Below are 15,100 nucleotides of genomic sequence, written 5' to 3' on the forward strand. Positions count from 1 at the left end.
AAACCAGTTCTCTGTTACTGGTAGAAGTACCAGGAAACTACTTTATTATTGACGCCATTTAAAGAGCCTTCTTTAGCACTAGTTTCATGCCAGGCTCTGTTCTAACTGCTTTACAAGTGTAACTAACTCACTTAATATGCTTGTACTCACAGGCACATAAAATTTTAGCACTAGCGCTTATGCCATAAAGCAGGTAACTGTAAAGCTAATTTGTGAGGGCACCTTGCCCCTTGCTCTCTGTCCCCTCGGGAAGGCCTTTCTCTGCTCTGTGCCCTGCTGGGCCCAGGCCTCTCTGTGAGTGCCCGTCCTTCTTGCCTCCGCAGGTCCTCCTGGGTCTTGAGCGTCTGCAGGCCATTGCCCGGAGCCACCTGCTGGCAAAGCAGTACCAGGACATGCGGCAGAGGATGGTCCAGCTGCAAGCCCTCTGCAGGGGCTACCTGGTGCGCCAGCAGGTCCAGGCCAAGAGGAGGGCAGTGGTGGTCATCCAGGCATACGCCAGGGGCGCAGCTGTCCGGCGGAACTTCCGGCGGCAGAAAGCCAATGTAGGTGGTCACTGCCCTCTTGGGCAGGTGGGAGGTGGCTGGGCCCAGGTGAGGGAGGGTAGGCGGAAGGAATGGGCAGCAACATAGGGCTCTTGCCAGACACTTCTGCCCCCTCCAGGTCCAAAAATACCAAGAAATACCAAGAGGAGCCTTCAAGAGAGTCCAGGCAAGAGAGGCGGGAGGGCAGGGAACAGGGGAGCAGCGCCGAGACGCGTATCCCTGCGTTTTGAAATTTCACCCTTGCGTGATCCCATTTCCTCCATTCGGAGAGCATCTGAGACTCAGCCTCACTCCTCAGAACTTGCTCATTTGGCAGTGGTGATAAGGAAAGAGGGCCTAGGGTAAAGTCTTCCCCTGCTCCGTAGATGAAAATGGGTCCACGGGGCACAGTGCTAGTACAGTGGCCAGAGCAAGAAACAGTGCAGAGCCCCAGACACGTCAGCAGTGTGTTCCTGCACCCACATGGCCCCGGACAGGCCACAGACCAGGGCAGGCCCAGGGCCCCCTCCCAGGGGAGCCTTGGTACTCTTTGTGAAGGGACCAGGTGGGCCTGAGTGGGTTTTCCAGCTAGGTTCTGGGGGTCTTCGGGCTTTGGCGTGGTACGCTGTGAGGACAAGCAAGCATCTCCCCTCTCTGGACCTCTAATTATCCACTGGGAAAGGAGAAGCCCAGGCTGGTTGATCTCCAGTCCCTGTCGCTTTTAAAACCTAGGATTTTAGAGGGAAATGTATTGATTTGGACAAATATGGCGGGAGGAGGTTTATTTGGCTCCCGGGAGGGGCTTGCCCCAGCTGGGCCTGTGGTAACCGTGGCCCCCCGGGGTGTCTGTGCAGGAGCCTCTGGTCATCCCTGCTGCAGAGCAGAAAAGCCCAAGCGCTGTCCCCAGCAGGAAGCGTAAGTCCATCTACGACACTGTCACCGACACGGAGATGGTGGAACAGGTGTTCGGCTTCCTGCCTTCCCTGATGGGCGGGCAGGAAGGCCAGGCCACACCGCACGTCGAGGTAAGATAGGCCCTGCCGGCACAGCAGCGAGAGGGGCTCTGTCTAGGGGCCAACCTCTAGGCTTTACTGAAAAGCCAAGACTCAGCTCGGGGAGCCGAAGGAGTAGGTAGGTGTTGAAGTGAGTTCTGCGGTCCTGGGTGAAGATGCAGGGAAAACAGGAGCGAGGGTCTCTGTGGTCAAACCCTTTCAAATTGAGCAGGTTTCTTACCTGCAAGGCTTCCTAGAGCCTTTACTGCGCGAATGTCATTGGGCTTTCAATCGGGCAGCGTTTCCCGCGTGCGTTTGGCCCCTGTCACAGAGCACCTCGGCGGCTGCTGCTCTGCAGTCTGTGACCTGGGGACCCGAGGTAGAAAACGCACGGCAGGAGGAGGGCGTATCTGATTTGGGGGCAGCTCCGGGGCTGTCCCGCTGACTCGCACCGCATCCTGCTCTGGGCCAGTGACCTAGGCGCCCCCCAAGGTGCTCATGCCTCCCCCTCCCCTGCCCAGGCTCCCCCACACACACATAAATCATCTGTGCAGTGCGGGCAGCCCGGCCCCCCTCCACTGGAGGAGCATTTGACAGAAGCAAGCAGGAAGCGGGTAGGGAGTGGGGAGTGTCTGGAGAGCCCAGGTCTGCAGGCAGAGGGTGCCAGGTACCTGGGGCTTTCACACCGAGGCCCGCCCAGCACCTGGCAGCCCAGCAGGGGCCCACCGAGGGTGAGGGTCGGGGAGGTCCCCAACACAAGGGGCAGTGGATAATTCTGCACCCCGTCAATAACCAGACAGACCCTTCTTGGGGCTCCCCGGCCCCCAAAGATGCACACGCTGCCAGGTCACATCTTAAAGGACAGCAGACCCTTGTCCCTCCCTCTCACTGGCACCCAGGATCTGGAAGAGAGGACCCAGAAGCTACCCGAGGTTGACCTGGACACGGTCCCCATCATGGAGGAGCCCGAGGAGGACGCAGACGGCCTGGCCGAGTACACCTTCCCCAAGTTCGCCGTGACCTACTTTCAGAAATCAGCCAGCCACACACACATCCGGCGGCCCCTCCGATACCCTCTGCTTTACCACGAGGAGGATGCCGACTGCTCGGTACCTGGTTCTCTGGTTTCTAGTGGCTCAGGCCTCCCCCTGGTTCAGCGGGAACCAGGCACGGACGGGGTGCTGTGGGCTCCCCGCTGCGTGGAGCTGGCTTCCAGCCAGGCACTCTGTCCCCGTCTCCCCAGGCCGCCCTGGCTGTGTGGAACATCATCCAGAGGTTCATGGGTGACATCCCGGAGCCAGTGCTCTTTGCCAGGAACACCCTGCGTGGTGACTCGGTGATGCGGCAGATCCATGACGCCCCGGGCAGGGAGAGCGGTGCCCAGCCTCCAGCACACGGCGGATCTGCACAGGTGCGCAGTGGGCGGGGGCACAAAGGGCATACGCCCTTCCGGGGTCCCCAGGCCCCGGAAGCTGGACTGGAAGCGGGAGGCAAGGTGTGGAGTGAGCATCACCTGCTGGACCCAGGGGCCCCCGAGGCTTTTCAGTCTTGGATGGCACTCAGGAACTCATGAGTCAGGCATTACACCCAGGACTTTGTGAATTAACACAGTCATCAGAGGAGAGGATCTCCCAGGCTCTGAACACCGGGTTTGACCTGAACATTGGACAGTAATACTAACAACAGATGTTATTACTGACTGGTGACGTGCTATGTGCCAGTTGCCTGTCTGCAGTTAATTTCCAGATGAGCCATCCCTACAAGGTAGGGATTATTAAGTTTAGTGTAGCTAGAGGAACTGAGAAGTGAAGTGACTTGTCCCCAGATCACAGTGAATACGTGTGACACAGCTGGGCTTTGAATCCATTCTGCTGAACTCAGAGACCAAATTCTTTACCCATGTTCTGCCCTGTCCTCTGATGGAAGGTTAATTCACATCCATTTTTGGTCAGAAGTCCTTCCTAAAGCCCTGGTTTCATGATGTCATCTTAGTGGAATTAACCAAAATAGTCCAAAGGAATGACACAGCAGTGATAGCACTCGGGCCCACCAGCATTAGGAGTCCCACGATTGCCTATGATTCTGACACCAATTCCAATGTATGGGGATTTTTCCCCACACCAAGACTTCTCAGTACCAGCTGGGTGTCCTACAATTCAACTCAATTCTGACACTATCTGTCTGGAGGTAACGTCTGATTCCACAGATGAAGGGCTCCATCCTTCAAGATGACCCCTGCTTCAGCACAAGTCCGGATTGTTCCTCATTTGCTGACCCACTGTCTGTAATCAGAGGGTTCCCACGACACCCTTCTTGGGTTTAATTTGGGAGAGTGGCTCAGAGAATTCGGAGCAACATTTTACTTACTACATTACTGGTTTATTATAAAAGGATACAACTCAGAACAGCCAGATGGGAGAGATGCATAGGGCATGGTGTGGGGAAAGACTAAGACGCTTCTATGGGGAATTCCCAGGTGGTCCAGTGGTTAGGACTCCATACTTTCACTGCCGAGGGCCTGGGTTTAATCGCTGGTCGGGAAACTAAGATCCCACAAGCCACACGGTGCAGCCAAACAATAAATAATAAATAATAGGAAAAGGGCTTCCCTGGTGGCGCAGTGGTTGAGAGTCCGCCTGCCGATGCAGGGGACGCGGGTTCGTGCCCCGGTCTGGGAGGATCCCACATGCCGCGGAGCGGCTGGGCCCATGAGCCGTGGCCGCTGGGCCTGCGCGTCCGGAGCCTGTCCTCCGCGACGGGAGAGGCCACAGCAGTGAGAGGCCCGCGTAACGCATAAAAAAAAAAAAAAAAAAAAAAAAAAAAAAAAAAAAAAATAGGAAAAAAGAAGAAGAAGCTTCCATGTCCTCTCCAGGCACCACTCTCGCTAAATCTCCAAGTGGTCACCAACCTGGAAGCTCTCTGGACCCTATTCTTTTGGGGTTTTACGCAGGCCTCATTACATAGATACGATTGATGAAATCATTGGCCACTGAGCCAGCTGAACTCAATGTCCCGCCCCTCCCCCCTCCCCTTGTCCCCTGGCAACCAGACCCACCCTTAGGTGCTTTCCAAAAGTCACCTCATTAACATAAAAAGACACCTTTATCATAGGAAATTCCAAGGGTTTTAGGAGCTCTGTGCCAGTAATGGGGACAAAGACCAAATATATATTTCCTATTAGAAATCACAATATCACAGTGCCCCATACCTCAGCTCAGATAGCTGTGAGGTCCTGTGTGCAGACCAACTGCATAGACATCTAAGGGAGTCTGCAGCCTGGCATCACGTGGCCAGATCTGGTCCAGGGATTACATGGAAGTTGCCCAAACTCAAGCCCTGACTCCCTGACCTCTAGAGATGTGGGCTCTGCAGAGTGTAATAGTCATTCATTGCTGTGTAACAAATTACCCCCTAAATTTGACAGCTTGAAACAGCCCACATTCGTTATCTCAGACAGTTTTTGAGGGTCAGGAGCAGCTTAGCTGGTTAGTTCGGGATCAAGGTCTCTGGTGAGGTTGCAGTCAAGCTGTCATCTCCAAGCTCGACTGGGGCTATGGGATCTGCTTCCAAATGGCTCCCTCACATAACTGCTGGCAGGACACCTCAGCTCTGGCCACCTGGGCCTCTCCATGGTGCTGCCCGAGTGTTCTCACATATGCTTCCTCCACAATGAGTGACCTCAGAGAGACAGCAGGAAGGAAGCTTCAATGCCTACATGCCATGGTGGGTGAGAATGTCAGGAGGCAAGGGCCACTGGGGGCCACCTTGGAGGCTGGCCACTTCTCAGGGAGGGGATGCTGGGAGGTGGTCCAGCCACTGGCACATCTGGAAGGTGAACACAGGGAGGACTGGCTTCCCAGAGGTCAGATCTCAAATGTTCCTTCCTGCACACTTATTAAGCACCCACCATGTGCCCCCCGAGGAGGAGCAGTGGGCTGAGTGAGCCTTGCCCACCCTCGCCCGCCAGCCTACCATGTTTTATGTTTGTCCCCTGTGTGGCAAACCAGTTTTAGCCCAGCCAGAAGCTGGTACCCAGCCCTGAACCCAGTCCCACATTGAGCTCTAATTTTGGCAGCAACTTCTCATGACACCATCAGGACAGGGTGTGACCCCTGCCTAAGGAGACCAGCAGATCACGATGGCTGGGGGCAGACCCCTCCCCACCCAGACCAGGCCCCACAGCTTAGAATCTTCTGATCTCTGGGAAAGCCCCTACCTTGCAGTGGGTGGAGTGTATTCCAATTCATCCACCGAACTGTCACAGAGAATGACCATAGCCTGGGGCTGTCCTGGGCACCTGGGCTCAGACCCAGCCCGCCTGGCTGGCGAGAGGTCCAAGCTTTGGAATCAGGACAGTCCTGAGCCCTCCCAGAGGGCAGGTGACTGGCCGAGCAGCTTTTGTCCAGTTTTTCACTTTCCCTCGCCTCTGTTTCCTCACTCAGCTGTGAGGATGGCAATGCACACCTGTCAGTGTTGCACAGCTCAGTCAAGATGAGGGGCTGCTTGGCGCTTTGTCAATCGGCTGGGAAATGGCTGGGGGATCTGAAGACTAGCCCCACCCTAGGCACTGTTGGGTCAGATTGGGAGGTGCTACCCCAGCTCACCATCCCTCAAGAACTGTCTCCATCCACAGAGGCCCAACCGCAGGGACAGCGGGACCAAGGACATCTCCTCCATGAAGCTGAAGCGGTCCTCCAGGGTCACGGGCCAGGTGAGCCCAGGGACAGGGGACCTGGGCCTGTTCCCAGCTCTGCCGCCCGCTGGCTGGCCTGCGGCAGCATTCCAGGCTTTCACCCGGTTTCCTCCTTTGCAAATGGGAAGAATCTCAGCTGTCCTGACTGCCGCCTTTGGGTTTCAAGGTGGCCAGCCAGCTGAATATCGGGGAAGAGGCATTTGATCCTGACGAACCCATCTCAGACCGACCCATGTCCAATCTGGAGAAGGTGCAGTTCATTGTGGGTTATGCCATCCTGCGGCCCAGCCTCAGGTCAGTCCCCACCCCCGTCGCACCCCATTCAGAACATGGGACCCCTCATTGGCTCTCAGCCCATGGCTGCAGCCCTATCCTGCTCCCTACCCTGGGGCCTGCAGGCTGGGTCTCAGGACAGCAGATGTTATCATCAAGGGTTCTCTATTTGCTCTGGGTTAAAACCCCTGGGTGAAACCCAGTTTTAGGAAGACAAATTCATCATGGGCTGGTGATTCATTTGATAACCAGTTTTAATGCAAGTCCGTTTAAATGGGCAAGTCCCTCATTTATGTTATGTATATTTTACTTTATATACAATATGCTTTACAGGAATTGTGTTTTTATAGAAATTTAAAGAACCATGTATACTGCTTTCAGGGACAGACTACTGTATCTCAAGGGTTCACATATTTTAAGTTATTATTTTTAACCAAATTGGGGGAATTGGGGGCATTATTTCTTCAAATGTTTTTTTCTACTTCATTCTCTCTCTCTTTTCCTTTGAACTCTAATTAAACCTATGGAAGACTTTTATATTATCCCTCACATCCCTGAGGGTCTGTTCATCCCTGCTTTCTTTTTTTTTTTCCTCTGTTCTTTAGATTGGATAGTTTCTATTAATCTATCTTCACATTCACTGATTTTTCTTTGGTCTTCCCCAGTCTGCTATTATACCCATCCAACATTTTTTTTAAATTTCATATATCATATTTTTCAATTCTAGAGTTTGCAGTTGGTTCTTTTTTATAGTTTCTGTTTCTCTGCCAAGATATCCTGTTTGTTCATTCACTATGAGCATAGTGTCCTTTACATCTTTGAGCACAGTTATGGTAGTTTTTAAACCTTTTCTGATTAATCCAATATCTGGTTCATCTTGGGGCCAGTTTCCACTGATTGCCTTTTCTCTTGAGAATGGTCATGTTTTCCTGTTTCCTCATACGTCCAGTACCTGACTGTTATTTTCTCAGAAATCTAGTACTTTGGGGTTGTATCCTAGACATTTGGGGATGATATGTTTAGAGACTCTGGAATCTGTTGTATTCCTTCGGAGAGTGTTGACTTTTCATTTTGGCAGACAATTAACTTGGGTGGATTCAAACTCTGCCTCCCTTTGGTGAGCAGCTCCTGGAAACCCTGTTCAGTTATTTTAGCCTTTGCTGGACTACCTGGAGTCTTCCCCACACACGTGTAGATCAAGGGTGAACCAGAGATTCAGGAAGATTTTATATGCAAAATGTAGGACTCCTCTTCTTTGGCTGTCTTCATTACAGGATTTCTCTTTTCACTTTCAACTGCTGTGGGTACCCAAACTCTGTCTTCTGGTTCTTCAAGCCAGTAAGACTAGCGTTTTAGCTGCCTGCATGACACTAACATGGCAACTCTTCCAACTTAGTTGGTTCTACTGGTAATTCTCTCACGGTTAGTCCTCACTGGCCACCACACCCTCCAACATGGCAGACCCATATAAGATGATTGTGGGTTCTTCAGATACCCTATAGGCACTTCCGCACAGTCCTGACCCCAGCTGGGGCCAACACTGTCTCAGGGATCCCTTGAGGTTCTCTGTCATCTCTAGCCCCTAATGGAACATACCACAGCCTCTTAACCACTGGGACCCTCCGGAATGATGGTTGGCCTGCTTGCGTGGATCCCAGCAAGATGCCTGACGCCCAGCTCCTTCCATGGCCTCCTCTTGGTCAACCGACACCCATCCACGCTTGCCCCACCAAACTGTACCAGTGCAGTTCTCAGCTCTTGACTGTTCTTTCCCATCTTGCCCATCAAGGGTGGCTTAGACTTCTCTAGCAGGAAGCAGACACTAGTCTCTTGTTCATGGAGACCCCCAACTTGTATCTCCAGGGGACACAAACGAAGCACTCTCAAGAGCTCTGTCATCATGCCCCATTCCAGTACCCTGGGGTGGTCCAGTGGGCTGCTGGGGCTCATCATGCCTCAGATGGGGAGTGAGGTGGGTCCGTCTCTAGCAGACAGTCCCCACTCCATTAGCAGTTCTCCTGGGTCCCCCCTCACTCCCCCTCACTTAGATGTAGTGAAGATGAGCCAGAGATCTCTCTACTCCCATGAAGTCGCTTCCAGGAATCACCTTTCAAATTTCTCACCTTCCTTTATGCAGGCTGGAGATGGCGTGCTGGCTGGACTGGTTCTGCCATCTTTTAGTAAATCCTACAAGAGTGTATCTCTTTAGAATATTGAGTATTATCATCTGTTTATCCTTGGCTTTGGAGTCTTAGCCAAATTCCAAGACAAAGCAAATGCCCCACTTCACATCCAGCCACACGTTTGATAAATGTTTATTAAGTACCTGCTCAGGGCCAGGCCCTGGCCTGTGGGCTGGGGATGTAGAGAAGAAGGCAACGTGTCTCTGTCCTCAAGGAGCCCATCCTTTAGTTGGGGAGCATGGGAGGACCCGGAGACCCACAATAACTGCCTGTGCTAAGGTGGTGATCCAGTGGGGGCACCGAAAAAGAGTAGGGCCAGGTGGGGTGGGAAGGAGGAGGGGTGTTCGCTAGACAGAGGGAGAGGGTGAGCAGGGTCACAGAGTTCTGAAACAGCCTGAGGGTCTGGAATTCCGGATGATTTGTCCCAGCTGGGGCCCAGAGTTTGAATTCAATCCTTAAAGCACAGGGGAAAGCTTTAAGAGAAGACCATGATCATAGATGACTTCCAGAAAGATCTTCCTGGCAATGACATGGAGGGATGGAGCCTGGGGGTGGGAGGCCAGGAGAGGGCTGCTGCAGAGCTGATGAGGAAGCCCAGGGAGCAGAAGTGGAGAGCAGCGGACAGAGAAATTTTCCAGGAGACAGATAGTAGGATGTGGTGGCTGATGGGTGGAGTCTGGGGTGGCCCCCAGATTTCCCGTCTGGGAGAGTGGTTGATGGCAGTGCCTGCAGAGGCTGCAGAAGGAGGAGGTCTGCTGGGACTGACTATACTGGCCCAGGAAAGCTGGCCGTGCACGTCTCCTCTGAACTCTGTGGTCAGCAACGTGACATTGGTAGCTTGAAATCAGCACTGGTGGGAATATTTACACCACAGAAATTGGCAAATGCAATGAATTTCAGGGCTTTTTCCCCCAGAAGAGTTGGTTGTTAAACATTTAGGAGCATACCGCTGTGTAATTAGGGGAAAGGTGCTGGTCTCTGGATGTGTGAGGTTGGAGAGGCTAATGTGACACTTTTATAAGTTGATAGAGGCTTGAGTCAGCAGGGAAGAGTGGAGGAAAGCCCCTTCCCCAAGAGAGGTTCATGAGCCTGTGGGAATGGGAACTGATCAGGAGGTGAGGAGTTGAGGGGTTCTCCCTCGAAGTCCCCACTCTCCTCCCTGCAGTGGCGGGGTGGGGGGTGCTGCATTCAGGGGAAGGGGGAGGACCTCTAGGCAGAGGGAAAGGTTTGAAATAACTGTGAGGTTGGGGAAAGGAGCAGATCAGATTAGGCTGATCTGCTAGGAGCAGGGCTTTGGCTGGAGACCCCTCGGCCCTCCCTGTAGCTGTGACCCACAGCTGGAGGGTCAAGGTGCTGTGAGCAGAGTGGGTGAGGGCAGGAGCAAAGGCCCAAGGGGCCGAGATGACTGACTGGGAGGACAGAGGGCTGAGGCCTTGGGAAGACAGGAAACAAGGGCTATCAGGAACGGGGGTGCAGAGGGACTTCCCTGGCGGTCCAGTGGTTAAGACTCCACGCTACCAATGCAGGGGGCCCGAGTTCGATCCCTGCTCAGGAAATAGATTACGTGTGCCACAACTAAGACGCAGCACAGCCAAATAAATAAATAAATATTAAGGGAAAAAAAGAAAGGAGTGGGGCTACAGAGCCCACTGGGGAGACATTGGAGGGAGCAGTCCTGGGAGATGACAGGGTCCACGGTGGGCCTGGATGTGAGGAGGTGAGGGTGTGCAGCAAAAGCAATTGGAGGCGAGGAGGCTGGAGGTCCCCCTGCAAACATGTCTGCCCCTAGGGGTGCAGAAGGAGCTGTGTGCCCCTGTGCCCCGTTCTCCTCTTCTCCCCCAGAGCTAGCCCCCTGCCTGGCCTCCCAGCACTCCGTGTCTTTTAGGGACGAGATTTACTGCCAGATCTGCAAGCAGCTCTCGGAGAACTACAAAACAAGCAGCCTGGCCCGGGGCTGGATCCTGCTTGCCCTGTGCCTGGGCTGCTTCCTGCCATCCAAAAGGTTCATGAAGGTGGGAAGGGCTGGGGGCAGGGGCTGAAGGCGGGGGCAGCACGGGTGGGCCCGGGGCCCTGGAGCAGGTCCAGACATCCTAACGCATGCATGGCCCAGTTCTCCTGCTACTGCAGGCCAGGATGGGTATCAGGGCCTGGGCTTCTTTGAGCCTCAGTTTCCCGTCTGCATAAAAGGATGCTCCTTCCAACCTCTACTCAGGATCTGCAGAGTCATCTTACCTGGGCTCAGGCACCAGGAGACAATGAGACAATCAATGGGTGCAGTGGGCACTGAAAAGGCAAAGGGGTCTGAGGAGTGAGCACCAACCAGAGATTGGCTGCAGCATCTCTCTCTAGGCCTTAGAACTAACGAGGGAGGTGCTTTCAAGTGTTGGAGGCCCCAGCCTTTGCTACTCTAATATACCTTTTGGTTCTGATGATAAAAGTAATATGTAGGGGGCTTCCCTGGTGGTGCTGTGGTTGAGAGTCCACCTGCTGATGCAGGGGACACGGTTCGTGCCCCGGTCTGGGAAGATCCCACATGCCGCGGAGCGGCTGGGCCCGTGAGCCATGGCCGCTGAGCCTGCGCGTCCAGAGCCTGTGCTCCGCAATGGCAGAGGCCACAACAGTGAGAGGCCCGCGTACTGCAAAAAAAAAAAAAAAAAAAGTAATATGTAGGATATGAAGAAAATCTAGAAAGAAAATAAAAGTCATCCCCACACCCAGAGGTAACTTCCATTACAATTCCTGGCCTTTTGTGGTGTGATAGGGTCATACTTGGAATCACATAGAAAACAATATCACTACCTCTTGTCCTGTCAGGGACAGCAGGAAGTGTGGTCACCCTAGCCATCTGCCCTAGGCCCTGGGCCACCCTTGACACCAGTAAACCCTTCCAGGCTGCATCTCCTCAAAGAATCTCTCTGAGAGACAAAAAAGTTTTCAGTGCCTTGTTTCAGCATCTTATCAAACATATTTTGAACATCGGCTCTCCTTTTTAAACATTTTAAACACTTATCTTATGTGTCTTCTCATGTCATAAACTGTTCCCAAATGGCAGTGCTAATGCCATCTGTCCCAGCGTGTATTTCACTCGTTGATGGACATTTAGGATCCATCTTCCAATTGCCCATCACCATAAACACCACTATGATTAAAAACTATAGGGACTTCCCTGGTGGCACAGTGGTTAAGAATCCGCCTGCCAATGCTGGGGACATGGCTTCGAGCCCTGGTCCGGGAAGATCCCACATGCCGCGGAGCAGCTAAGCCCCTGCGCCACAACTACTGAGCCTGTACTCTACAAACAACAAACCACAACTACTGAGCCCATGCACCACAACTACTGAAGCCCACGCGCCCTAGAGCCCATGTGCCACAACTACTGAGCCTGCATGCCACAACTCCTGCAGCCTGCATACACTAGGGCCTGCGTGCCATGACTACTGAGCCCACGTGCTGCAACTGCTGAAGCCCGCATGCCTAGATCCCGTGCTCTGCAACAAGAGAAGCCACCGCAATGAGAAGCCCACGCATCGCAACGAAGTGTAGCCCCTGCTCGCCACAACTAGAGAAAGCCCACGTACAGCAACGAAGACCCAATGCAGCCAAAAGACTAAATAAATTTTAAAAATGAAAAGCAAAAAAACCTATATATCTCCCTTTATCGTAGGTTTGAATTATTAAGTCGAAGAGTATGTACATTTTTAAACTATGTACTATTTAAAGCATATTGACAAATGACTCCTCAGAAATGCCGTCTAATTGATATTTCTTCTCACAGTGTGAGAGCCCCGTGTCAATGCACCTTTGCCAACACTATTATCATTTTTATTTTCATTTAAAATTTTTTTCCAGTTTTATTGAAATGTAATTGACATATAACATTGTTCAAGTGTAGGGTGTACAGTGTAGTGATTTTACATAGGTGTGTATTGCAGAATGATTGCCAAGTAAGGTTAGTTAACACATCCAACATCCATAGTTACAATTAGTATCACAGTTTCTAGAATCTGGACAGTAAGTAGAAAATGTCCTCTGTTCTAAGTGTCTTCGTCCCCTTCCCTTCCTCACCCACCAGTATCTGCTGAACTTCATTGGTCAAGGGCCAGTCGGCTACGGGCCCTTCTGTGCTGAGCGCCTGAGACGCACCTGTGCCAACGGGCTGCGCACGGAGCCGCCCTCCTGGCTGGAGCTGCAGGTAGGGGCGAGAGACGGTCCATGTGGGATGGTGCCAGCCGTCATGGCTCTTCCAGCACAGCTCATGGGGCTGCCGGCTGGAAGTGTGCACTCCGGGCCCATCCACCGCCTTCTGTGCCTGTGGTCCCCGTGACCCTCCCCAGGCCTGGTCCAGCCTTCAGAATTGCACCCTCGCCACCAATCTAAATCGGCATTCCTTTAGGGCCCTACCAGCTGAAGGGGAAAGTAAGTCTACTTAGTTCCTTAGTTCCTTAGCTGCAGGGTGTGAGTGGCTGCTTAAAGCGTTACCCCTCCCGAGGACATACGCATTTTATATGGCCAACCAAGGTTGTCTGCCGTGGTGGCAATGTTGTTTGTGTCACCTGTGAGCTCCTGCAGTATCCTCAGGAAAGGACCTTCAGAAGCAGGCAGGGTTGAGGGGACACCCCTGCCCCCCACTATACCTGCAGCTCCTGAAAGGCACTCACTGTCTGTGCCCCATGGTGCCCTATAGCAGGGTAACCTCCCGCCACACTCCCTCCCATCCTCGCCCTGCCACCCGAGTCCACAGGGCCTCCCCGCTTCCACCTTACCTACCTGCTCTGCCCATGATGCTTGGAGTTGCATGTGAACTTGCCTTAACGGTGTGGTGGTGCTCACGCCCTGCTGTACACAGAGGAACAGTGGCTTCCTTGGACCCAAAATGTTCCAGAGTACGAGACCCAGCCATTTCCGAGAGCTTCTTGACTTTCTGTGATTCTGAGTCACCCAGCCAAAGTTCAGGGATCTCATGTTAAAACTGGGCCTCCCGCTTGCCGGCTGCATCCCAGGGGCGCAGCCCTGGCCCAGTTTGTCAGTTCAGTAGCAGATGCCCGTTGGCCAGGACTTCTGTTAACTCCCTGCTGAACCGGGTGGGGCTTCAGAAGGCTCCTCCCCCTGGAACCCACTGGGATGAGCCAGCAGGGGCAGCGTGATGAGAAGAGGGGATGGTGGACTGGCCTCCCATCCCAGGGTTCCGGGAGCGCCAGCGCCGGCAGCTGAGTCCAGGAGCCTCCTGGGTAGAGGACCTGAGTCTTCGTCTGTCCCCAGGCTGTCAAGTCCAAGAAGCACGTCCCGATCCATGTGACCTTGGCGACTGGAGAGAGCCTGACCGTCTCGGTGGACTCAGCCTCGACGTCTCGGGAAGTCTGCCTGCACATCGCCCACAAGCAGGGCCTCAGCGACCACGTGGGCTTTTCCCTGCAGGTTGCCGTGTATGACAAGGTACTGGCCAGGGAGTCCCATCCACCACCCGCCTATCAGCCTAGCCACCGCTCGCCTTGCCGGCTGCCAAACACAGATACGAACACAAACTCCCGCTCACAGACATGCCTCCTAACAAGGCAACCTGCCCTCCTGCCCCAGCACTCATGCGCTCAGCCCAGTGGCTGTACCTCGGCCCCAGACGGTGTCACAGGCACACTGGTAGGTCCCCCCCCACATCCTGCTCCAAGCCCCCCACGCTGGGAGCTCAGACTCCCATGTAGCAGTGCGGAGGTCACACCAGCACTGCCCCACCTGAACCCCACGTCGTCGCCCCCCCAGATGCCCTGATGCCCATGCCCAGAGCCTCAGACCGAGACGTGCTCATGCCAACCAACCAATCAGAGTGTTCCGACCCCGTCACGTGGGCATGTGCCGCCTGTGGGCGGGGCGGGCAGGCGGGACAGTGTTGGGGGGGTGATTGACAGTCCATGCCACATGGGGAGGAGTCCCTCGGGCGTCCAGCGGGCTCTTGTCCTCCGTGTGCCAAGGGCAGGTGGGGCAGCCTGACGTGCAGCAGTCACTCACCCCTGCCGCCCCGATTCTGGCCTCAGTTCTGGTCCCTGGGCAGCGGGCGCGACCACGTGATGGATGCCGTGGCCCAGTGTGAGCAGCTGGCCCGGGAGAGGGGCGAGAGCGAGCGCAAGGCACCCTGGCGCCTCTACTTCCGGAAGGAGTTCTTCACCCCGTGGCATGACTCCCGGGAGGACCCAGTCAGCACCCGCCTCATTTACCACCAAGTCCTCCACGGAGTTCGCTCCGGCGAGTACAGCTTCGAGAAGGTGAGGGGACCACGGCCGTCAGGGCCCTGAAGACCCACCCATCAGACAGCCCGAGGAAGCGCCCTGTTCCAGCGCAGGGGCGGCGGGGACAGAGCAAGGGCAGCTGGGCTGCGGCCACCAGGGATGGCCGTGGGGAGCTGGAGGGCAGGCGGCCAGGGGAGAGGAGCGGGCCCGGGGGTGCGTC

The 15,100-nt window shown here is 54.3% G+C and overlaps 1 protein-coding gene across 2 annotated transcripts in view; it reads left to right on the top strand.

Moving 5' to 3' along the window:
* Positions 1-15,100, top strand: part of MYO7B (myosin VIIB) — a 98,838-nt gene that overhangs the window by 68,571 nt on the left and 15,167 nt on the right. For both annotated transcript variants that reach the window (XM_032636484.1, XM_032636485.1), the window contains exons 21-30: positions 324-542; positions 1,376-1,546; positions 2,413-2,622; positions 2,757-2,924; positions 6,147-6,224; positions 6,373-6,500; positions 10,548-10,674; positions 12,735-12,854; positions 13,922-14,095; positions 14,689-14,916. In XM_032636484.1, coding sequence (XP_032492375.1) covers positions 324-542; positions 1,376-1,546; positions 2,413-2,622; positions 2,757-2,924; positions 6,147-6,224; positions 6,373-6,500; positions 10,548-10,674; positions 12,735-12,854; positions 13,922-14,095; positions 14,689-14,916 — 1,623 coding nt within the window. The remainder of the gene's footprint in view (positions 1-323; positions 543-1,375; positions 1,547-2,412; positions 2,623-2,756; positions 2,925-6,146; positions 6,225-6,372; positions 6,501-10,547; positions 10,675-12,734; positions 12,855-13,921; positions 14,096-14,688; positions 14,917-15,100) is intronic.

The sequence above is a fragment of the Phocoena sinus genome, chromosome 7 (assembly GCF_008692025.1).
Source record: "Phocoena sinus isolate mPhoSin1 chromosome 7, mPhoSin1.pri, whole genome shotgun sequence".
Lineage (NCBI taxonomy): Eukaryota > Metazoa > Chordata > Mammalia > Artiodactyla > Phocoenidae > Phocoena > Phocoena sinus.